Below are 25158 nucleotides of genomic sequence, written 5' to 3' on the forward strand. Positions count from 1 at the left end.
ACCTTGTTGTTACCTTTCTGATGTGCGCTCCCTTTGAGCCACTTCACAACTGTCCTCTCCACCTTCTTACTCTGAAGGCTTCTTTCCTGGTTGCCATCACCTCTGCCAGGAGAGTGAGTGAGCTCCAGGCTCTTTCATCCAAACCACCTTTCCTTTCTGTCCATCTGGACAAGGTTGTGTTGCGGACTAAGCCATCTTTCCTGCCCAAGGTCGTCACGGCCTTCCATATCGGGCAGTCTATCACCTTGCCCACCTTCTTCTCGCCACCGCATCCCTCTAAAGAGGAAGAGCGGCTCCACCGTCTGGACCCAAAACGTGCGATTTCGTTCTATCTGGATCGCGCACGCCAGTTCCGGGTGGATGATCAACTCTTTGTTGGTTACGTGGGCGCTAAGAAGGGACGGGCGTGCACAAGAGGACCATCTCTCGGTGGGTCGTCTTGTATATCAAGGCATGTTACTCCTTGGCGAGAAAGGAGCCTCCTGTTGGGCTGAGGGCCCATTCCACTCGGGCCACGGCGGCTAGCACTGCCCTCGGCCGGGGAGTCCCCTTGCAGGACATCTGTCAGTCAGCTACGTGGGCATCCCTGCACACGTTTGCAAGACACTACTGCCTGGACATCCAAGTCCGTCCTCCAGGACTTTCTGGTGTGAGTATTGGATCGCAGACCCACCACTGGGGTTGGTATTGCTGGGGTATCTATTCTAAGGTAAGGAATCTAATACTAACCTGTTTCTTTCAGATGAACAAGTTACTTACCTTCGGTAACGATATATCTGTAGGAAACAGTACTTAGTATTAGATTCCTTACCGCCCCATCCATCCTCCCCATTCTGCGAACTGATCTCTAGGGTTAAGGGCATCCCCTTTCAGGGCCCTAGTTTCAATGGCCCCAGTGTTGGTTTTTTACATGGCTCTTCGTTTCTGGCTCGGAAAAGCTGTGTCTAAGAACTGACATCAGCAAGCGGAGGCGGCGTCTAAGTACTCCGACGACGACGTCACGGTGCCCACGACGCCAGCGACGGACGCGGAGCCGCAGACGACGCCTACCGACGCGCAAGGGTACTGCTACGCAAAAATTTCCGGATCCAGTCTGACGCCTGGGGATATTCTAAGGTAAGGAATCTAATACTAACTACTGTTTCTTACAGATATATCGTTACCGAAGGTAAGTAACTTGTTCTTTTGCACTGTTAGCAAATCCAGACTGTGAACATTTCCTGCTCAGACAGCCCACCAGGTGCCGGAGAAGTCGGTAGGTGAATTCTGCGCTAGACTCTTCGATTTGGCGGCCACGTGCACTCTCCTCAACGAGCAAGATGAAACATGTGCCCAATGCATCTGGGGCTGCACATCAGCCAAGCTGCAAGAACACATCTTGCAAGTGCCCTGAATAACAATGGATGAGATCCTTACCATGGGCAAGTCAAAAGAGCAGCCCACATGGAAGCCACGCTCGAATGGGCCATCAAGTCGGAGGTTGTCAATCAAGTAGGTGACACTTCCTCACCTCAAAAGAACAAGGATCGCCTCAAGACACAGCAAGCAGCGAAGCCATACAGGCATTGGCGCAAACCCACTCCACATGAAGGTGATTGCCCAGCAAAGGGACGGAAGTTCCCAACCTGTGGCAAAATGAATCACTATCCTAAAGTCTGCCGGTCAACATCAACAGCAAGTTCTTGATTAACATCATATCTCTGGCTCTACATCAAGGTATGGTGACACTCCCATATTTGTGCCCTACCACTACAAGGCTGCAAGCATATGGCACCGCCATGAGCCTTCCTCTGGCAGGAGCCTTCGCCACCACAATCAGCCACCAAATTCAAGCCACGAAGACGAAAGTATATGTAGCGCACACATGCTACTCAGCTGTCAAACAGCCGAACGGCTACAACTAATTCAGTTCGCATTTGGAGTACAGCTCTGCGCCCTCATCTCCCTACTCGTGGTGTTTAACCAACTCCTCCACTGTATCAGGTATCTGAAAAACCAGATGGTCCATCTCCACATTGATCAGTTGGTGCAGCCGGTGGCCCTGACACATCGTTGCATAGCCTTCCACCTCTGACCCAAAGAGCCCGAGCTGTTGAAGTTGGAAAAAGAGCGCGTGAAAGGGCCCACACCATGTGTGTTGCCCTTCTTAGTAGCCAAAACAGACGGGGGAGGTGAGAATATGGTGATATGATTAGAGATGGTCAACAGGCTGCTAGGCTTACCATAAGGTGTGGTATGGGCACTACAGAGTCTGTACGTTGCGCCATGGCATCACAGCGGCATTACGGCATTGTGCTTGGTTGGCAAATTCGGGGTTCCCCGAGGCTGTCCAGTTGACTTTGGTCATCATGCCATTTGATGTTGCCCATTTTTTTGGGAGTCAAGTTGATGCAGTGTTAAGACACTTCTGTGATAGACACAGGTCTTTAGAGTCATAATTTTTCACTTTCTGGTACTGGTATAACTTGTCTTTATGCTTGAGATGCAGACCATTTCTTTATAGGAGAGTAAGCTTTGTTGGGGCTTTCTACATGTCCATTGTTAGTTTGACCACTTGATGTTCCTGAGAGGGCAGATATTTTATTCTCAGTACCATTTTCCCCTTTTCCAAAGTTGGTATGGATTTAGTTGACCTAGGGAGGTTTCCCTTTGTCACTTGACCTCTGAGGATGAGCTTTGTGCTCAAGAGGTTATTATCAAGAGATGTATCTTCTTGTATGGAACATTTTCTGACACAAGCTTCTTTGAAGCAGTTCAGTATGCTAAAATGTGCATGGTTTCGACCTTTCATTGTCTTTCATATGATCATGCTAAGATGCCAGAGGATCGCTTTGGTCCTTACTCATTAGAGTAATCAGCATAGTATGTCCTTACTATACCTGTGGTTTCCATATTTATTATGGCACTGATGGATTCAGAGCTCACACTTAGTATGCATTTGAATACATGCTCTTATGGTTCAACCGTCATTAAAGATCTTTTGGAGCATGCATTTTATGGTGTATGCTGATTTCTTTTTCTGAGCGGACTGCATATCTACATATTAATTATAAGTGCTTAAATTTTTTGAAGAAGGTGTGCAAGTAAGTTCTGAGTTTATGGTGTATTCTTTGGATAACATGAGTTGCTGGCCTTCTCCTCTGTGGGAGGGGATAGGTAAGTAATTTGTTCATCCTGGGACTATGAAGGGGTGAACTCTGTTTCTTACGCTGTGTGGTAGGCAGTGTCGTAAACAATCTGTTGGAGACTTCTAATCGCATATTCCTTACCTGTTTTCGGTTATACAGTTCATGGTATGGCCTTTTAAGGCTTCTTAGGAAGCTCTTCTTGTTATTCTCCTACAATGCTTTCCACATCTGTCTGAAGGTTATATATTACCTGTCCTCTTGGGGTATGTATCTATTTTCTCTGTGCCTCTGTGTTTTACAAGTCCTTGGAAAATTATGGCAGTTGCTTCTTGCGATCAAATTTTGTTTCATAATACAAGTGTTGTTGCATGTGCTTGTTGCAAACAAGGATTCATTTCATGTATGATTTCTATTAAATATTTCGATTTTTCCTTATGTTATGGTACTGCACTAATAGATCAGTTTCCTTTTACAATAAACATTTTTGGTCTTAGTGTAAAAAGAAAAAGAACAGTAAGAAGTTTTAATATGAGTTGTTGTTGCTTCTCTTTTCTTGCTTGCCTTGTTACTTTGAGCATACCCATGACTTGGGCCATGTTCTGACTGTCAGACCATGACATTGATAGTCATGTGGGGGCAAGCTTTGTAGATACTTGCGGTCCGGAAGTAAATGTTGAGCAGCAAAATTCTATGAGTTGTCGGGCAACTCGGAGTCTATTATGACACAATATTATATATATTATGTATATGTCCATGACAATACATCTTTGTGGCAACATTTTTATGCAACTGGCATAATTGATAAATATCTATGTTGGATTCAAATCTATTTGGTGCCATTTTAGTTTCTTTACAGGGCATTATGTAGCCTTTGAGTGGTCATTTTGTTCAAACACAATTCTTTATACCATGGAGGTATTATTCTTCATCTTTCTTTGGTGTAACGGAATGAGTTCTGAGAGCCTTCTTTGGATTTCATCTGGACAGTTTTTTCCCTGATATTTCTTTACTGTTGTAAAGAATACGGATTACATGATTTTTGCTTTGCACTCTGGCCTTTTCGCCAACAAGTTCTCTTTCCACTTTGGGGATAGAGGATAATGCCGTTAACTGATAGATGGTTCTTTAAGAGTTTTTTCCCCCTTTTCATTCAAGGACCGATCAATTATCTTGGGCCTGTAGGGTTGCTTTTTATTTATATGTTCTGTGACAGTGAGCATGGATTCTATTAAGAACCAAGCTCTTTTTCTGCTACTCCTATATATATTTGGTCAGTTGTTAGTTATGACCGACTTGTTCTCTTTGAGAACTGTTGTAGGATTATTTCACAGACCCCCCTTTGGGGGGTATTGCTATGGTATTTCATTCAAAAGTTTAGGAATCTGCGGCTAGATGTCTCTATCAGATGTAAAAGGTATTTGTCTTCGGTAATGTAATATCTGGTAGAGACACAGTCTAGCCGCAGATTCATTAACTCCCTCAACATCCTCCCTATGTGAATGACCAATGAGTTAAGAGTTCTACACTTTTTTCAGTACTGGTTTCATATACTGGTAATCACAATCTCAACTTATGTGGGGATTCAACAGGCAAATTGGCCTGGTAACATAGGTTTTGTTTAGAAGTTGCCATACCATCCCTTTCCAAATGTGTGTGGGTGTTAGGAAGGAGGATGTTTTCTCTTTCACACTGGATTAGACACCAGTGGGCAGTATTGATTTATTTTTTCTTTCTTTAAAAGTCTTTGTTTGATATCATCATACCTTATATTGGCGTTATCAATATGTCACGTAATGGTGTGATTCAGCAAACAACTTCATATTGTTTTGCTATTACCATGCCCTTCATTACCTTTGATGAATGGACTATCGAGTGTAAGATTTTCATTCCTTACATGAGGGTTATTCACCAGGGTGCCGGGTTTCACTCATGCCCTATGCTTCGTTGATTCTTTTGGGGTTTTGTTTAAAAAACATGTCTGGTATCTATTAACATACCATTTGATGGTTTTTCTTTATTAATGTTTCAAAGATTTTGGCACACTGCTTCCACAACCAGTTTCTATAGTTGCTCCGTGTTCTGGAGTGGAAGGTTTCACAGAAGAAAGTGACGTCCGCGCCATAGGAGACTTATATGGCTCCACTGACGTCATGACCGGAGTCAACGTTATCGCGGAGCCATATAACGCCGTCCCCCTGCGCGCAAAGGTACTGCTGAAACAATTCTGAATCCAGACTGGTGTATAGTGAGAATTCAAAAGTTAATGAATCTGCTGCTAGACTGTGTCTCTACATTACCAAAGGTAAGTAACATTTACAATAGTGCTAGTAGCTAATTAACATTCTAGTTGCTTTGTCATCTAAAACACCATTTATATTTCAGATGTTTGACTTGTTCGCTTGTTTTGCTTTGACAACTAATTGTTACCTTGCCTACTGTGCAACCTCTCTGCTAATCAATTATGTTTCTCTGTTACCTTCAGTCTCTTGAGCTAATTGACGAATTCCACCCAGGAACAGAGTACCATCAAGGGAGGGAAGTTGATACTTCCAGCACCGATGACACCCTCATTTCCCTGTCAGCTCTGTTTACAGTGTTCTCGCTAGGAGCAAGTGATAAAGGAGACAACTATAGATATTTCAGTGAGCAGAACAAAGATGCCACTTTTTTTAAGGTAGGTGAACGGAATACTTTCTGTGGAATATTTCCATAGGATAAAGATCTGGAGACTATTTTCCTAAGTGGAGCTATGAGCTACTTCTGAATGTGTATTAGTAGATTTTTGCATAGCTTAATTCAGAAATTTGTTCTAAGGAACGCCCCTTGATGTCTACAAAAACCACTGATGTGCTCTGATCTGAGTGGTTACAAAAAGGTTTTGCCATAAAATATTAAGAGTATAGAAAATTGTATGTTATAGCCCTGAAGAAGCAGTGGAACACATGTTGGCTGTACCCCGAGAAAGACAGTTATACACTGGAAGGATAACAGATTTGAAATATTTAGTTCAAGACACATTTTCTCATCTGTTTGTATAGAAATTATGAAGTTGATGTGAAAGAACTCAATAACAAATTAATTAAAGGATTACAGAGCTACATGAGTGTACATTTGTGATAATTCGTTATCTATATCTTGATAATTTTTTATATTAGATGAATTAATAAAATATAAAGACATCACAAACCATGGGGGGGGGATTGTTACTGGCTCAGCGGGTGGGCAGTGCATGGCCTTTCTGTTCAGTTACTCCTAAAAACGGAATCTTGGATACAATAAAGAAGGCTGTGTGGCAGATATTACAGGATTTTGAGCCACACGTATAGAATGCCCTTCCTTTGGCATGCATTTGGCCTCCAATTTCACCCTCTTCCAGAAAAAACTAAAAACTAATCTTTTTGGTTAACTGTTTCCCTCCCTGTGTCTTACCCTTCCTCTTTTTCTTGTGTGGCTGTCCTAGGGCCGTGATGCACTTTAACAATAAAAAACTAAGTTAATTAATTAATTCATTAATTATAAATGCGCCTGCATTCAAGAGCTTGAGATAGGGACTGCAGTAGCCTCGATGTCTTCATGTTTTATAGGAGAATGGCGAGAAAGCCACACTAGCACATTGCTAGTTGTAAAAAGCGTGCTTATATTTGAGCCAGGACAGGTCCTTGCAGAATAACTTACACAATGTTATCATCATGTTGTTAACTCTAAACCTCATACGGCTTACCCCATTTACATAACAGGTAACCTCAACGCTTTAAATAAGTGATTTGCTCCCCAATGCAACCTTTTTCTTGAACGGGAAGTAGATCTATCATTTCTCCTCCAGCATACCCCTTTCAAATCTCAATAATGATGCTTTTCTGTAGCGTTGTGCTACCTTTTTTCTTTTTCGGCCTGCCCACCTGCCTTTTTAAACCTCAACACATATGTGCCTCAGCCTCCCTCCCAGCGCTCCCACTGTGACACCAGAGGTTCCATAAATATCCAAACCCCTATTGAGTACCTTTCTGGATGAGTGAAATCTGCCTGCTGCTTCTCTGCAGTGTTAATGCTCGTGCAAGACTAAGCCCCTTTTTCTCTTTCCATGCTATTTGTACCCAGAGGATCGCTATGCAGCCCTTCGCCTTTGCTGTATCCTTTATTTGCCCTGAGCCTCGGATCAAATGCCCAAGGTCATCGGCCCAACTCTCCCTGTGGGGTAGTGATGTCCCATTCCTTGCGTCTACTACCAGTAGTAGCACCCTGTTTCTCCTTCACTATTGGTGCCACTGAGAACTCCACATAGCATACATCCACATCACAATTTAGGACATTTCTAGAATTCCTTTCCCCTCTGCGGGTGCATCTCCTACGTGGGGCCTGCTCCCTCACTTGCAGCTCAGCACTCACAGCTGCACCACTGCTCACCACTCTGCCCCAGCTGCCTGATGGGCTCCCTTAGCTTATGCGGTCTCTTCTTCTCATGGCACATCCAGCATTTCACCCTATTTTTGCCACTTCCGCCTCAGATGGCCCTGCCTTGTCAAGCATGATACAGCAGCTGTCGGGAGAAGGGGTATTTCTCCTTAGCTGCTTCTAGTCTGTTGCAAGCGGCCTATGTATATCTAATGTCAGATGCAGAGGCTGCTTCCTTCCAATCCATTACAGTGCCACAGTATGGATTTAAAGGAATTCATATAATATAATCAATCACTCAGTTACTAACACTGTCAGGGTCATTTTAATATGAGGAATGGGACAGGGTCTAGAGTTCTGTCCCTAAACATAGTTGTGTATTTTACAGAACAATACATTTCTTAATTAAGCAATATGACAACATGTTTCTTGTCTTGCAGCAATTACCTAATATCTTCCTTGAACTGGGGTCAGCTGATCAGGGACCTATCCGTTTCGAGCGACTTGTACGTCATCCTTTCATTGAAGATGTCATTAAGAACGATTATCAGTACAAACTTCCAGTGAGTATTTCATGTTTAGTGTTGCTTGGTGAACAATACGTATGTGAAAAATCAGTAATGTATTAAAATGTTTGAATGATAGTTTTGGCATTCATCTACTTGAATTTAATTTAATTTGCCTCATTTATATGACTCATGGGACAATGCTAAATCCAGATTCTAAATAAAAGACAATGCTAATGAACTTAAATGCTCGACCCATTCAGATTCCATTGATAAATCGTGCTTTACTGCCATCATCATATATTTGGTGACTCCACTTTTTCTCACTCCAGGCGGCCATACAAACAGCCTACAGTCAAGGCCTCTTCTTGCCCCATTGTCTCTGCATGGCCTTTTCTGTCTCCAGGTTCCCACACTCACAACTCCACTGCATTGTATCTCCCTTCTTCTATCTCCACACAACTTCTGCTTTCTTCAGCCTCCTCGTGTAGATTGTTCTTTCTCCAGTTTCTCCAGCATCCACCATTATCTCACCTCCTGCACACTCCCACCCGCACAGTCTACAGCTGTGTTGCCTATGCGCCCTCCAGCACCTCACAGCTAAAGCCGCCATGCACTGCTTCTCCTTCCTCCTGTGTTCTCACACCTGCCTTCCATAGGGAGAACTTGCTTGAATGTCTCTTCTTCATCAATAACCTATCCTTCCTACCTCACTGAAAGCCTATATTCAAGGCCATCCACCTCTCCAGTCCCACAATACTGATTTACTTTCACTAATTCTTCTCTGTCGAACAGTTAGTAGTCAAAGCACCCTTCGAAACAACAATTGTGGTAATCTATCTTCTGAATCAAATCATTCGTTGGCTTTGGCCAAAAATGCTCCTCCTCCCTTTTAGCCTCGTTGGTGAAACAGAAAACTTATCTCTCTCTCTCTCTCTCCCTCCCTCTCTCTCTCAAACCCCCTTCATCTCTTTCTCTCCCTCTCTCTCTCTTTCCCCCACTCTCTCTCTTGCTCTCCCTCTCCCTCCCTTCCTCTCTCTCGGCCTCTCTCTCTCCTACCCTCCTTTTCTCGATCCCTGAACCTCTCTCTCTCCTCCCCTCCGTCTCCTGACTCTCTCTCTCTCCCGCCCTCTCTCTCGCTCTCTCTCTCCCCCTCCTTCTCTCTCTCTCTTTCTCCCCCCTCCGTTCCCTCTCTCTCTTTCTCCCCCCTCCGTTCCCTCTCTCTCTTTCTCCCCCCTCCGTTCCCTCTCTCACTTTCTCTCTTTCCCACCCTCTCTCTCCCCCTCTCTCTGCCCCTCCCTCTCTCTGGCTCTCTCTCTACCCCCCTCTCTCTCTCTGCCCCTCCCTCTCTCTGGCTCTCTCTCTACCCCCCCTCTCTCTTGCTCCCTCCCTCTCTCTCTCTTGCTCCCTCCCTCCCTCCTTCTGTCTTCTCTCCCACTTATTCACAAACCAGTCCTCTGGACCTCATACTCAGACATAACCAAATCAACCAGTTCAAGGCTACTTTTGGTCCAGCACACTCTCATTCATTTTTCCATCTGTACACAATCATCAAACCCTAACTCAGCACTAAATGTTCTCAAAAATGAAAATTGTCTATCTCCAACCCCTCATAGCTCATCCTTGCTATACAAACAAACTCCTAATTCTTTTCACAATTCTTTCCTTCAGAACCATACTCTGTCTTTTATATCATCTTCTCTGCCTTTACTGTTACAGTCCCCCTCTTAATTCCTGGGTATCTGCTTTCTCAAAGCAATGATGCCTACTCACCTGCACTGATGGTAAAAATCACACACCCATGAACATCGTAAGGAATACAATTAGGTACTTATTTATTTCATACTGCATTATATTCAGTGCCGCGTGGGTAGAGGGTTACATTCAAAGCATAAGGCCAAGAGAAATATAGCGAAAACATTGATTGAGGTTACCTCTACCTTCATATTATGGTCTCTCGAAGTTGTGTCAGAGGACCAGGTGAGAAAAGGCTGAACAAAAGTTGCTCCAGATAGTCTTCATTGCAGCTCTCAATTAAGGTTATTTTCAGTACTTCAAAGATATAATAATTTCACTTACATAGTACACATTTTCATCAGAATTACCTAATTCCAAACCTCGATGCCAACAACATTGTTACATCATTCCACCTGAAGTTCAACAAAATTGAAACTACAGTCACCACTCTCCTTACAGCACTTTATACAATATGGAGGAGAAGTGTGGCTCTCTGGTTAGAGGCGGCAGACCCTGAAGCAGAGGTCAGACCCGGGACCAGGGTTCAATTACCGACGCGGCAAGGTCTTGAGCCCAAATATCCACGGACTCGATAATTCTCGTTTTGGTGCCTACTCGAGTCACTGGTTCACACTCTGCAGCTCTTGGCATCAGCTTGCTTACTCTCCACTACGGCCCCCCCCGCGGCGGGATGCCTGGCTTTCACCTTGGGGATGCCCAGTACGGGTATCTCACAGGGAAAAACTAGGACGGGTTCCCAAGGCAAGCGCCGAGATGCCTACGGGTAATCGAGCGCTATATAAGAACGCTTAATAATAATAATAATATCAAATTCACTATCTGGCCTTCTAGTCCACTTAGCTATCTTCTTTGTCTTCTCCACTACATCCTCAAGCAAAATTATTCCCAACCCTAACCCTACCAGCCGCCTTCTTTGTTCCCATCGTTTATAAAAACATGAAATCCTGTGCTCCATTCTCAGTATTTGGGTCTACCAAAAATGCTTCAAAGTCATCTTGAAATGATAATTTATTTAAACAAAACAGAGCTGACAGCCCGTATCGTGGACTGAGAAAGCTGTCTCACACATTTCTAATTCCATTTCTTTTGCTCACTATAATCAAATCTTATCTACCTCCTCAACTCAACTGGTGAATGATGTAGGAATCTGGCTCTGTGTATACCATACCAAAGTAAGGTATAGTGTGCACAGAGTCCAGGGAGTCCCCAGAGGTATAGCAGAGGCTAAATTCGGTAAGTAGTAACAGCTCTCTTTGTGGTAGTGTGGGCACAGGTAAGTAAAATATACTCTCAAATGCAGGACTCCACAAGGAAATGCAGTTGGGGTTGAATTTGCAATAGTTATTGGTTGGTATTGATTCAAAAAGCAGTTTACATTACACAATAATTAATTTTCGAATACTTTTCAGTTATTTTTAGATTTTAGATTACTTTGAGTACTGGGATTGGTATGCCTAGATATCACACCCAAGGATGTAACAATACACAGTAAGTAAGACTTTTCTTGGCTTAAGGTAAAGTTACTGATTTTCCCATACAAAACAACAGTTCAACAATTAGAACATTTTAGGCCCAAAATCTTATAACATGGGTTCCAATTGAAGAAAAATGGTTATCAGTTTCACAGGTAAGTAAGCGTATTAAATTGGGAGTTTTGGAGGTTAGTACCAAATCTTTTGATTGTTTGAGGTTAGTACCAAAGTTCCCCAAGGTCTGGGTTGGCACTAGAGTTGCTCAACCAGCGGCACTGGGGAGGCTTGGTGCAGGGTGCCAAGGAGAAGCCTGGGGCCCTCTGCTTTTCAATGGGGACCTTCGGTTAGGCAAAGTTGCTGCAGGCTTTGGCAAGGAGGCTTCCTGAAGGCACCCACTGGCTGGAGAGGTAAGTTGGAATCTTTGGGGACGCCTGGACACCATTGGCCATGGGGCTTTGGGTGCAGGGTGTGTCTTCTGGCATGAGTTTCTTCTTTCTAGCACTAGTTGCGTCAGGTTGAGGCTTCAGGTGCCGTCTTGAGGCCGACCGGGGTATCACCAGATACTAGGTCAGCATCGCTGAGGAGACCACCTCATGGTTTTGGGCCACTCAAACTCGGGACATGGGTGTTGGGTGCACAGTGGTGCAGAATCGCAGAGTTGCCAGATTCCGGATTCTGGTCTTGGAATCTTTGTTGAGCAAATCCTATGCTCACGGGAGAAAGAGTCAATCAATCTATCAATAAGAACATTTATAGAGCGCGCTACTCACCCGCGAGGGTCGCAAGGCGCTGGGAGAGGGGGGGGGGGGCATTACTGCTCGAAGAGCCAGGTCTTGAGGTGCTTCCTGAAGGAGAGATGGTCCTGGGTTAGTCGTAGGTGGGTGGGGAGGGTGTTCCAAGTCTTGGCCGCTAGGTAGGTGAAGGATCTTCCTCCGGTGGTGGATCTGCGGATCCGTGGGACGATGGCGAGGGCGAGGCTGGCGGAGCGGAGCTGGTGAGTAGGGGTGTAGAACATGAGGTGATTGTTAAGGTCTTCGGGCCCCTGGTCGTGGAGAGCTTTGTGAGCGTGGGTGAGGAGTCTGAACGTGATCCTCTTGCTGACGGGGAGCCAGTGCAGGTCCTTCAGGTGGGCGGAGATGTGGCTGTGTCGGGGGATGTCCAGGATGAGACGTGCAGATGCGTTCTGTATGCGCTGGAGTCTTTTCTGTAGTTTGACAGTGGTCCCAGCGTAGACGGCGTTCCCGTCGTCCAGGCGGCTGGTGACGAGGGCCTGGGTGACCATCTTCCTGGTTCCGGTGGGGATCCAGCGGAAGATCTTACGGAGCATGTGGAGGGTGTTGAAGCAGGAGGATGTAACGGCGTAGACTTGCTTGGTCATCGTGAGGGAGGAGTCAAGGATGAAGCCCAGGTTGCGTGCGTGGTTCGTGGGCTTGGGGGGGGGGTGCCCAGAGCCGGGGGCCACCAGGAGTCGTCCCAGGCGGAGATGGATGGGCCGAGGATGAGGACTTCCGTCTTCTCTGAGTTCAGTTTCAGACGGCTGAGCTTCATCCATTCCGCGATATCTTTCATTCCGTCTTGGAAGCTGACTTTGGCGGTGGCGGGGCCGTTGGTGAGGGAGAGGATCAGTTGGGTGTCGTCTGCGTAGGAGATGATGTTGAGGTTGTGTTTGCGTGCGATGGCTGCGAGGGGGCTCATGTAGTCATTGAAGAGGGTGGGGCTGAGCGAGGAGCCTTGGGGTACGCCGCAGATGATCTTGGTGGCTTCTGCGCGGAAGGGCGGGAGACGGACTCTTTGGGTTCTGTCGGAGAGGAAGGAGGTGATCCATTCCAGGGCCTTTCCTTGGATCCCGGCGTGGTGGAGGTGGGTTGTCAGGGTGCGATGGCAGACCGTGTAGAATGCGGCCGATAGGTCGAGGAGGATGAGGGCGGCAGTTTCCCTGTTGTCCAGCAGGGTCCTGATGTCATCGGTGGCTGCGATGAGGGCGGTCTCGGTGCTGTGGTTCGCTCAGAATCCGGACTGTGATGGGTCGTGGGAGCCGTTGGTCTCGAGGAATGCGGTCAGCTGCTTGTTGACGTTTTTTTCGATGACTTTAGCAGGGAAGGGGAGGAGCGAGATGGGGCGGAAGTTCTTGAGGTCTGTGGGGTCAGCGTTGGGTTTCTTCAGGAGGGCGTTGATCTCTGCATGTTTCCAGCTCTCTGGGAAGGTGGCGGATGCGAAGGAGTTGTTGATGATGTCCCGGAGTTGGGGTGCGATGATGGAGTCGTCTTTGTTGAAAATATGGTGTGGGCAGGAGTCGTCTGGGAAGCCCGAGTGAATGGTGTTCATCGTGCGGGTGGTGTCTGCCGTGTTGACTGGTGTCCAGGTGCGTAGGGTGGTCTTGGGGGGCGTCGGTTCGGTGGCAGGGTATGTGTTCTGAACGCCGAAGCTGTCGTGGATGTCGGCGATCTTGCGGTGGAAGAATGTGGCGAGAGAATTGCAGAGGTCTTGTGATGGCGCAATGTCATTGTTGCAGGCGTTGGGGTTCGAGAGCTCTTTCACGATGTTGAAGAGTTCCTTGCTGTTGTGGGTGTTGTTGTCCAGACGATCTCTGAAGGATGACCTTTTGGTGGTGCGGATCAGCTGGTGGTGTTTGCGGATGGCGTTCTTGAGGGCTGTCATGTTTTCCGTTGATTGGTTGTGGCGCCAGGCTTTCTCGAGGACACGACAGGATTTCTTGGAGTCTTTGAGATCGTTGGTGAACCACGCGACTTTCTTGCTGTCGGGGTTGCTTGGAGGGTTCTTCAGTGGAGCAAGGGCGTTGGCGCAGTCGGTGATCCACTGTGTGAGGTTGTGGGCTGCCTCGTTGGGGTCCTTAGTGTTGGTGGGAGGGTGTTGGCCCAGGGCAGTGGTGAGCTGGTTGGTGGTGATCTTGCTCCAGCATCTTCGGGGGGCTAGTTGCGGGCAGTGGTGGGTCGTTGTTTTCCTGAAGTTGAAATGGACGCAGCTGTGATCGGTCCAGTGAAGTTCGGTGGCGTGGCTGAAGGGGATGTAGTTGCTGGAGGAGAAGACGGGGTCGAGCATGTGGCCGGCTCGGTGGGTGGGGGCGTTGACCAGTTGCTTGAGTCCGAGGTTGGTGAGGTTGTCTAGCAGGGAGGTGGTGTTGTTGTCCTTGTTGTTCTCCAGGTGGAAGTTGAGGTCCCCTAGGAGGATGTAGTCGGAGGATGCGAGAGAGAGCGGGCTGATGAAGTCTGCGATGGCTTCGCTGAACTGTGCACGTGGTCCCGGGGGTCTGTAGATGAGGGTACCTCTAAGGGTGGTCTTGGGGTCGGTGTGTATCTGGAAGTGGAGGTGCTCTGCGGTGGTGAGGGTGTAGTTGGTGTCGGTCGAGATGCAGATGGTGTTTCTGTGAGCAATGGCGATGCCACCTCCGGCTTGGTTGACGCGGTCCCTCCGGATGATCTTGTAGCCATCCGGGATGGCTATGGTGATGTCGGGGGCTGAGGAAGCGCTCATCCAGGTTTCCGTGAGGAAGGCGATGTCCGGTGCTGTAGTGTCGAGGAGGTCCCAGAGTTCGACGGCGTGTTTGTGGACGGAGCGGGTGTTGAGCAGGATGCACTTGAGGTGGTTGTTGTTGGCGTCTGTTCTGGCGGGCGTGGAGCCGGACCGAGTGCAACTGAATTTGCAGGCATGGCAGGTGAAGGTTCCGTGGGTGCGTTTCGGGGTGGCTTGGTAGCAGGCTGGCTGTCGGCTAGTGTTGAGTGCATGGAGGGTGGCGGCGTCGTATCTCCGACAGGTGGGCTGGCTCCGGCGTGGTCCTGGGGTTCTGGCGCTGGGCGTGGTCTCGGCGCAGACGGGCTTGCCTGCGCGCGTCCGCTGCGCGGCCGCCATGCAGCCTCCATAAGAGGCGAAGTGGGAGGGAGGAGCAGCTGGGAGGCGGGAGCGGGGTGGCCAATGGGCAGTGGCAGGGGGTACAGAAGGAAAAAAGGGGGCGGGGCCGCGGGGGAGCAACGGCGGGAAGCTGGGAGCGGGGGGGGCATAGAGGGCAGAGCACAACGAGGTACGAACTACAAGGGAAACCAAGAATCAGGACACAACAAATACAATTCTACAATCCAGAGACAGAATACCAGTGGCTGTGAAAGTGCGGGAAGCGGGGGGCGGGGGGGCACAGAGGGCAGAGCAAAGCGAAGTACGAGCTACAGGGGAGCCAGGAGTTCAGGACACAAATACAATTATACAAATCCAGCGACAAAAACGAGTGGCAGCAAAAGTGCAGAACAGGAGGCAGGAGCAGTCTCTGTGGTCAGGAGGAGCCGAGCGGCATGGGGGGCGGCCTGGGGACTAAGAGTCTGTAAGGTGAGTGCAGGGCAGGACCTTTAGGCTCTAGGGGCTGCTGGCTGCGGGATACACTGGGTTAATTGCTGTAGGCGGGTCGCAGATGGACTGGCCGGTAGGGCTGGGGCCAAAGCAGTAGGTGTCCTCTTCTTCCTGGGTCAGCACAGCTCTTTGGTCCGTCTTATTTCTTTCTTGAATCTGAGAAAAAAAGTTTCAGGGTGGCCCCTAAATACTAGATTTAGGGGTGTTAAAAGGGGTGTGCAGATAAGGACCAATGGGTCCCTTCCTTGGGGTGGGTGCCCCCCCATTATGCCACCATCGAGAGGAGGGGAGCATGAGCCTCTTCCTGATTGGTTGGCTCCCCTCATCTTCCAAATGAAAGGGACTGAAATGTATGTTTCACCTCGCCTCCCCCACCTGAGGGTTGGGGTTAGCAAAGGTGGGCACACCTCTCCTCCTAGCTTGGTTTTTCTGCTGATTCTACCTCCCATGTGGGAGGCAGAACCCGTGGGAGCCAGTTGCTGGGGACAGAAAAAGGCAGGGACAGCTCACAAATGCCGGACATGCCTTTGAAGATTCCCCTTCGTGGACCCAGGACACCTCTGCCCAGGATGAGCTTTGTTTCTGGACCCAGAGAACGGAGGATCTCTTCCCAGGGGTCCAGAAACCTGTCTGGTGGTGCCAAATGATAGGTAGCCATTCAGGAACCACACCATGGAGAACCGGGCCGTATGGGCCAAGCGGCGCAGAGCACGCCTATAATCTCCGGGTTCACCTGCCTTGTCAGACAGAGACACGAGACACTCTGTTAGGCGTAGAAAATCGGGTTTATTAGCTGCAGCTAAGCACAGTTATCCAAGAAGTACAGAAGGTAGATTCTTAGGAGACTGCCACTTTGTTCCGTGGCGCACAATCTTATATAGGATACATATTTACAATGTCTACTCCCAAAACATACGAAACTGACAAATTGGAAAAGTTCGAAAACAAGCTATCGAGTATCTTAAATACACCCTTCTTTCAGACCCCGTGTTCTCCCCTCCCCTCAAGTTAATCAATGCTAGTGCATGTAATTGGATTTGCAGGTGGCAGGACGTATTTGCGTGCTTCAAAGGATAGTTGTGTAACAGGAGAATACAAGGAGAGAATAGTGAAGGCCAGTCAAATAAGATAAAGTAAAGGAAGAATGGTGGGACCCAAACAGTCGACTAAGACAAGGATCAATCAGTCCAGACATGGTTTAACCAACTCGGCCAGACCCTGACATCAGTTTCATAAACAAGGACAAAGGGTTACTTTTTAACAGGAGAGACGCATAGCAGTTGGAAAGGCAAAAACACCATATTCGCCGTGCTGCCTGAGTGAAGGCAACACAAAATGGCGGCTGTCACAAAATGGCTGCTAACTACGAAGTGAAGTTGAAAATCACAGAACCTCAGACCCTCCTTTTGCCATTACTCAGGCAAAACACAAAGAACTTAAATGAGTCTGAGTCAATGTCAATGGTCATGAGGTCATTGAGCTGTTGCTGCATCATCATTTTAATGTTCTCCGTTTTCTGGGACACAGGCTTGGAGACACACAAGGTGGCACAGAGACCACAGATGGCGGGGCCACACTGTAAACAGAGACAGCAAGAAAAAATGATGGATAGAATCATTCCAAGGAAAAGTTAACACTTTCCATCCCCATGTGGACAGTAGTCCCCAAAACCATCCCATCAAAGACCAATCTCTTGTGTCCTGATGAATAGACTCGGAAATCACGTGTAACTTAGAAATGGCTTGGAATACTATAGGGGCATCATCAGGAATGTAAATGCAGCAACTAGACCCAATCAATTTACAGACTCCTCCTCTATCTGCAAGAACAATGTCTAAAACCATTTGGTTTTGCAAAGAAGTTCAGCCGTCAAGTTACTCAAGGCTCCGGAAGTCACATTTATCGTAGCCTCAACAATACGGACTAACTGTCTGATGTTTCTGCTATTGACCTTTGGGCCCCAGAAAGGAAGGAACCCTTTGATAAAGTCTCCTCCCTCTTGTCCAGCTGTGTTTCCAGAATCAATAACTCCTCTGCCATATCTTTTTCTGTGATGACCTGAAGGAGCAGTGTATGTAGGGGGAAGAAGGAAAGCCACATAGCATATTCCTGAAAAATAGGCGGGAAGCCATGTATAGGCTCTGTCATAACAAACAAAATATGTATGGGAACAACACTCTTTTCCTGTTTATTCTTATTGTTCCGACCATTTATTTGCAGACATAAGTTACCTTTATGAAGTATGGTCCAAATTGGTAGAGATCTTCTTTGTCTAGCCTTATCAGTGAGGCTAGTGATGTAACGAGTTACATTCCAACCATCGTATGCTCAATTCTCATCAACGGTAATCTTACCAATATCAGCAATTTTAGCCATAGTCACTGTTCCCTTTATTAAAGGACTATGGCTATAATCTGATCCACCAGTATATATATCACCAGGAGGATATCGAAGTTGATTCTGAAATGCATTGGAAAACATAGCCAAATAAGCCCAAGCGGAACCTTCATATGAAAACGGGAGGACTAAATATGGCATCCCTTTTTCAGCATTATGGGGCATAAGCCCACAAACCCAACAGTCAGTAGTGTTGACTACCAGTTAATGTTGATGTAACAACTGGATGAACGAATTGTTGAAGTATTCTGTTCTCCTAATTTGCTCTTGATCTGGGAGCGTATATAATTTATGCGGAGAAACAGTAGTAAGAGAAGGCAAAGAGACAGAAGTAGGAACAGGTGCTTGCTGCATAGTGTGGACAACCCATCCCACACGAGCTAATAAACTACATAAACATACTAAAATACATAATGCTACGCCACATCGACTAAACAATAGTTTCTTATACTTATTTCTTTTTACAATCTTAACATCATTCCCTTCCACTTTAGTATCCATTTCTCTAAAGGCGTTGCTCACGGTAATCTTCCTGGATCACTTAGCTGTGATTATTAGCCGTCCTATGACACTGCAAGTCCTGTTGACCTAGTCACTATTCAGGTCACAGCCTAAGACTCATACCGTGACCCTGCAACTTGATGGATAGTAAAAGGAAATGTCTTTCAAAAGAATAATCATAGAAAAAGAAAACAAAGTTCAATTGTTTTTTGGCAACCTAGGTCTTAGGTTGTACCGTGTCTTGCCAGGTATCGTTTGGTCTCGAAACAAAGTCTCTGTGTTCGTCGTATTCAATCGCAAAGATGTTGGTACAGCTTCTTGCAACACGTCGTCGTCTTCTTTCTCAGAACTTGTCCAGTCCAGGCGTGCACTACTGAAAGGTACAAATCGGGGTACTTTCTCACATTCACTATCACCAACACCTTCTCGGACCCACTGGTCGTAAGGTAAAGGTAATGGCACTCACTTACAGTGCACGCCGTGGACCCAATTTTTTCTTCCCGACGACCTTTACAGCTGTACGTGTCGTCAAAAGCACTTGTCGCGGCGGCCCCCAACGAGGTTCCAAATTATTTTTCCTCTGGAAATTTCTTAGGCAGACATAATCACCAGGTTGAATGGAATGGCCTGGATCTGAGGAAGCCTCTGACAAAGCGTTTTGGACCTGTTGATGAATTCCCTAGAATTCCCTACCTCCTGAGGCGGAAGCCGGGAGAATTGTTTGCTGCTTTTCTTTTTAATTGTTCTGTGTAACTGTGATTTTAAAAACGACCTATTTGCACTTTACCCCCTGGCACCATCGCGCTGTTGTTCTAACGTTACCGTGGGTCATTGGTCTGGGTTGCCGCCACCCTCGGCACGCTGAGGCCACGCCCACCAACACTTAGGCCACGCCCCCTTTCTGCATCCGGGTACTTTAGAGAGCGCTGACTCACGAGCGCGACCTAGAATTCCCTACCTCCTGAGGCGGAAGCCGGGAGAATTGTTTGCTGCTTTCCTTTTAATTGTTCTGTGTAACTGTGATTTTAAAAACTACCTATTTGCACTTTACCCCCTGGCACCATCGCGCTGTTGTTCTAACGTTACCGTGGGTCATTGGTCTGGGTTGCCGCCACCCTCGGCACGCTGAGGCCACGCCCACCAACACTTAGGCCACGCCCCCTTTTCTACTACATAACATGTGCCTCTTCCGGAAGCGCAGCGGACGAGCGCAGCGGGCGCGCCGTTTGCGCGCCGAAGGCGCGCTTAAGGCAAGCTCGTCTGCGCTCGTCCGCGCCGAGGTAGCGCCTTGGGCCTCCCACGCTGCCGGACCCGACCCCGCACTTCAGGAGAGTCTCCCTTCCGGGCCACCCTACTCTAGAGAGCAACTCATTCAATTGGGTCAGCTACATGCAGACAAAGGTACTATTTCTCTAGCTCCTACGTCTTATCCTCGAGCTGATGTAATATGTGATGACTTTCTGAACTGCGGTCTACTAAACGTTAGGTCCCTGCCTAAACATTGCACGGAGATCCAGCTTTTAGTGGATTCTCATGAACTAGACGTTCTGTTCATGACAGAAACCTGGACCCGGCCAGATTGCTTGGCCGATCCTGGTTTTGCCTGCCCTGACGGGTTTAAATTTCTCCACTCTCCTAGGCTTACTGGCAAAGGCGGAGGTGTGGGAGTGATCTTCAGATCCTCCTGCAACATTAAGGTCCTTAACTTAGACCCAACCCTGGGTACTGAGATGTTGGGGCTTTCTATTTCGACTCGCCCTGGGACACTTGTCACTGGCTTAGTCTGCTATCGCCCTCCTGGTTTATTTAACCTGTTACAGCAACAAGCGTTAACTACCACCCTGACCAATTTCGCCATATCCCATCAAAAGTTACTCATTATTGGGGACTTTAATCTTTGGCGTAATGGTACACTTGATTCTGCTCTTGAAAACCTTTTGCAAACCTGTGTCAGCTGTGGTCTCTCACAACTGGTGTTTACACCTACCCACAAAGCCGGCCATCTTTTGGATTTGGTCTTTGCGGGTCCAGATTTGGTGGTCATGGGAGACACCCTGCCAATGGATTGGACAGACCACTACTTAGTTCAATTCTTCCTATATAAGAAACAGGATTCGCATAAGGTACCGGCCCCAACTAGAGAAATCAAATGCAGAGATTGGAAAGCGCTGTCACGACTACACTCTTCTGGCGAACTGTTCCATCTCAAGTCGCTTTTTGATGTAAACAAGGGTGCGGATGAAAATTATAATTCCTTTTACACCAGTATTTCATCGGTCGTTGACTCAAGTGCTCCTCTAAAAAATCGCATCTTTAGAGGTAGAGATTCTGCTCCTTGGTTCAACGACGATCTCAAAACAGCTAAACTAGACTGTAAACAAACAGAGAGGAAATGGAGACGCGATTATAATGAATCCGCAAAAGAAATATGGAAAACTAAGATCCTTGTCTATAAAAATCTTATTAAAAAATCTAAAGCTGACTACTACTCCTCTTTGATATGTAATACCACCAATAATGCCAGGAGTATCTTTAACATCTTAAACAGTGTTACCAATCCGGACGCCTGCAAGAATGTGATTGTCCCTTCCCAAGACCTGTGTGACAATCTCGCCATATTCTTTAAAGAAAAAATCGATCTGATTCTTAAAGATTTGGACACTCCCCTTGACAGTGACTCCCCTCAGGAACCTGGCCCTGTCCCATCGGTTAACCTGGCACCCAACTCGGCTTTGGCTCTGGATAGATCTCTGCTCAAGTTCCTGCCGCTTACTTTTGAAAAATTCTCTAATATAGCGAGTGGGATTGTTTCTGGCTCTAAAAAACAAAAATGTATGTGGAGGGTCAAGGGGAATGTTTAGTGACCTCTCTGCTCGCTCCCCTACTCTATTATACACAACACACAACAGAGCAGATCAGGTCTAGGAAAGGGTGTGCAATTGTAATGCCAACTGTGTAACAGTGGGTGCATGGGTGCACGTATGTTGGTGGGAGCATCAGCTTGAAAAAATCCCATCAGACCACCCTTTATGGTGGAGTTGACATCATGTGGGGAATTAGTTGATCATGCCATCTCACAACTGGCCAAACAGTGCCGATGTGGAGATGGATGTCAAAAGACTAGCCGTGATGTCCCATGTGAAATGGTGTTCTCTAAAGTGCAGTGCTCAAAGGAAAATAATGAATAAAAATAACTACACAGGCGCTGTGTCTCATTCTAAACGCAATCTGTGTGTCAATTGTTAAAAACACGCCGGGTAGTAAGACTACCCTATGGCGCAGAGTATGACGGTCGACATGTTTCAGCCTGTGGGGCATTGCCCCGGCTTTCTTCAGGACCATAGATAAAGAAGGCTACTGCAACCATAATTCTTAAATTAAGTGAAACAGATAATTAATGTACTAGAAAAAGTTACATATCTACCGGTAACCATCACATTTGGATGCCCACTGGAAGGAGAGAAGAACATCTTCTTCCTAAAAAACAGAAATGGTTTCGAAAAAACACTACATTACACACACACACCTGTATGAATACACAGAGACAATACAAACAATGCACACCTAACTGAATAATTTGTATTCAGTATTGTATAAACAAGCATATTAGCTTAGGCAACATGAGGCATTTCCTCACGTTGCTACTCACCCAGCTTTGTGTGGGTGAAGACCTCACCTCACCCGGCAACCGCTCGGGAGAATGAAGCCCCGCTCTAAGGTGCAGAAAAAGAGGACACTGTAAGCATCAAAGTCTAAAGTGTCCCCGCCAATTGCTCTGCACAGCAACCCAACAGACGTGTGATAGCAACCCACCTGTACCACCAAGCCACTAACCCACAGCCAAACACCTGCAAAACAATAGGTGTACTACTTGTCAAAAGAATATCTAGAACTAAGCCTCTGAATGGCTTCTTAATAACTCCCAGTTAACTACCTCCAAAACACAGTGTGTAGTAAGTGATAGGAGTTCCTAAAAACAGAACCACGCATTATCCATAATAAAGGGCTACTCAAATGCCCAGAAGTATCAAGTCTGAAGTTCCTAAATCCCCAAGTCTGATAGGCTCTTAGGGCCGTCCAGACTGCTCGGCTTCAAAATGCTCAGCCTAGTATCAGCGAGGGGAGCTCCCTAGTAGCGGAGAGGAAACAGAGGACTCACCTGTCCGTCGGTGCTCCCACTTGGTATATCGAGCGGCAGTGGAGGTGTTTAGTCAAGACACCCTCGGTAGTTTTATAGCTGCCGGAAAACCAGTCAGAATAGGCGTGTGGGTGCAAACGCGAGAGAAAGAGAAACACTACTCTTCCCGCACATGCGCAATGACATCCAGCTGACGAGGGATGTCATTCAGTTCGTGTGCACATTAATTAATCGCATGCACACGAAAAATTGTTACAAGATAGCTTCCTATGAGGTAAGACGGATAAAAAATAAAACGAATGAAACACAAATGAAAAACAGCTTGTAACAATTTTTCGTGTGCATGCGATTAATTAATGTGCACACGAACTGAATGACATCCCTCGTCAGCTGGATGTCATTGCGCATGTGCGGGAAGAGTAGTGTTTCTCTTTCTCTCGCGTTTGCACCCACACGCCTATTCTGACTGGTTTTCCGGCAGCTATAAAACTACCGAGGGTGTCTTGACTAAACACCTCCACTGCCGCTCGATATACCAAGTGGGAGCACCGACGGACAGGTGAGTCCTCTGTTTCCTCTCCGCTACTAGGGAGCTCCCCTCGCTGATACTAGGCTGAGCATTTTGAAGCCGAGCAGTCTGGACGGCCCTAAGAGCCTATCAGACTTGGGGATTTAGGAACTTCAGACTTGATACTTCTGGGCATTTGAGTAGCCCTTTATTATGGATAATGCGTGGTTCTGTTTTTAGGAACTCCTATCACTTACTACACACTGTGTTTTGGAGGTAGTTAACTGGGAGTTATTAAGAAGCCATTCAGAGGCTTAGTTCTAGATATTCTTTTGACAAGTAGTACACCTATTGTTTTGCAGGTGTTTGGCTGTGGGTTAGTGGCTTGGTGGTACAGGTGGGTTGCTATCACACGTCTGTTGGGTTGCTGTGCAGAGCAATTGGCGGGGACACTTTAGACTTTGATGCTTACAGTGTCCTCTTTTTCTGCACCTTAGAGCGGGGCTTCATTCTCCCGAGCGGTTGCCGGGTGAGGTGAGGTCTTCACCCACACAAAGCTGGGTGAGTAGCAACGTGAGGAAATGCCTCATGTTGCCTAAGCTAATATGCTTGTTTATACAATACTGAATACAAATTATTCAGTTAGGTGTGCATTGTTTGTATTGTCTCTGTGTATTCATACAGGTGTGTGTGTGTAATGTAGTGTTTTTTCGAAACCATTTCTGTTTTTTAGGAAGAAGATGTTCTTCTCTCCTTCCAGTGGGCATCCAAATGTGATGGTTACCGGTAGATATGTAACTTTTTCTAGTACATTAATTATCTGTTTCACTTAATTTAAGAATTATGGTTGCAGTAGCCTTCTTTATCTATGGTCCTGAAGAAAGCCGGGGCAATGCCCCACAGGCTGAAACATGTCGACCGTCATACTCTGCGCCATAGGGTAGTCTTACTACCCGGCGTGTTTTTAACAATTGACACACAGATTGCGTTTAGAATGAGACACAGCGCCTGTGTAGTTATTTTTATTCATTATTTTCCTTTGAGCACTGCACTTTAGAGAACACCATTTCACATGGGACATCACGGCTAGTCTTTTGACATCCATCTCCACATCGGCACTGTTTGGCCAGTTGTGAGATGGCATGATCAACTAATTCCCCACATGATGTCAACTCCACCATAAAGGGTGGTCTGATGGGATTTTTTCAAGCTGATGCTCCCACCAACATACGTGCACCCATGCACCCACTGTTACACAGTTGGCATTACAATTGCACACCCTTTCCTAGACCTGATCTGCTCTGTTGTGTGTTGTGTATTGTTTCTGGCTCGCCTTTGGACCCAGTCCCCCTAAAAATATGGAAGGAATTTGCAGACGAGCTTTTTCCGTCGCTCCATCTCGTCTGCAATCAATCCCTGGTGACTGGCACCGTCCCTGCTCGTTGGAAACGGGCGTTAGTCTCCCCCCTGCTAAAAAAACCCTCGTTGGATCCTGAGTGTTCAAAAAACTACCGGCCCATCTCACTGCTGCCGTTTCCCGCCAAGATTGTTGAGCGGGTGGTTAGTAATACTCTTTCCACCCACCTAGAACAACTTCTCCTTCTTGACGAGGATCAATTCGGATTTCGGCCGGCCCATGGGACCGAGACTGCTCTCATCACCGCCATGGATGAACTTCAAAGGCGTGCAGACAGAAATCAGGCTTCTTTTTTGAATCTGCTCTATATGTCTGCCGCCTTTGATACAGTTAATCATAAGATCTTGCTGAGGCGGTTGTTTGAGGCAGGGGTGAGAGACTCGGCTCTGAATTGGTTCCATTCTTTTCTGCAGGACAGGCAGCAGGCGGTTTCAATGCCTCCTTTTCAATCTTCTTTCTCCCCAGTCCAGCATGGTGTGCCTCAGGGCTCTGCCATCAGCCCCATTCTTTTTAATGTTTACCTTAGGACACTAATCTTGCTTATTAAAGGATTCGGCATTCGAATTGTTAACTATGCCGATGACA

The 25158-nt window shown here is 46.9% G+C and overlaps 1 protein-coding gene across 2 annotated transcripts in view; it reads left to right on the forward strand.

The window, feature by feature from the left end:
• Nucleotides 1–25158, forward strand: part of SPEF2 (sperm flagellar and cilia associated 2) — a 1151963-nt gene that overhangs the window by 1088935 nt on the left and 37870 nt on the right. For both annotated transcript variants that reach the window (XM_078674939.1, XM_078674940.1), the window contains exons 33-34: nt 5611–5802; nt 7961–8083. In XM_078674939.1, coding sequence (XP_078531065.1) covers nt 5611–5802; nt 7961–8083 — 315 coding nt within the window. The remainder of the gene's footprint in view (nt 1–5610; nt 5803–7960; nt 8084–25158) is intronic.

This window comes from Lissotriton helveticus, chromosome 2_1, assembly GCF_964261635.1.
Source record: "Lissotriton helveticus chromosome 2_1, aLisHel1.1, whole genome shotgun sequence".
NCBI classification, from domain to species: domain Eukaryota; kingdom Metazoa; phylum Chordata; class Amphibia; order Caudata; family Salamandridae; genus Lissotriton; species Lissotriton helveticus.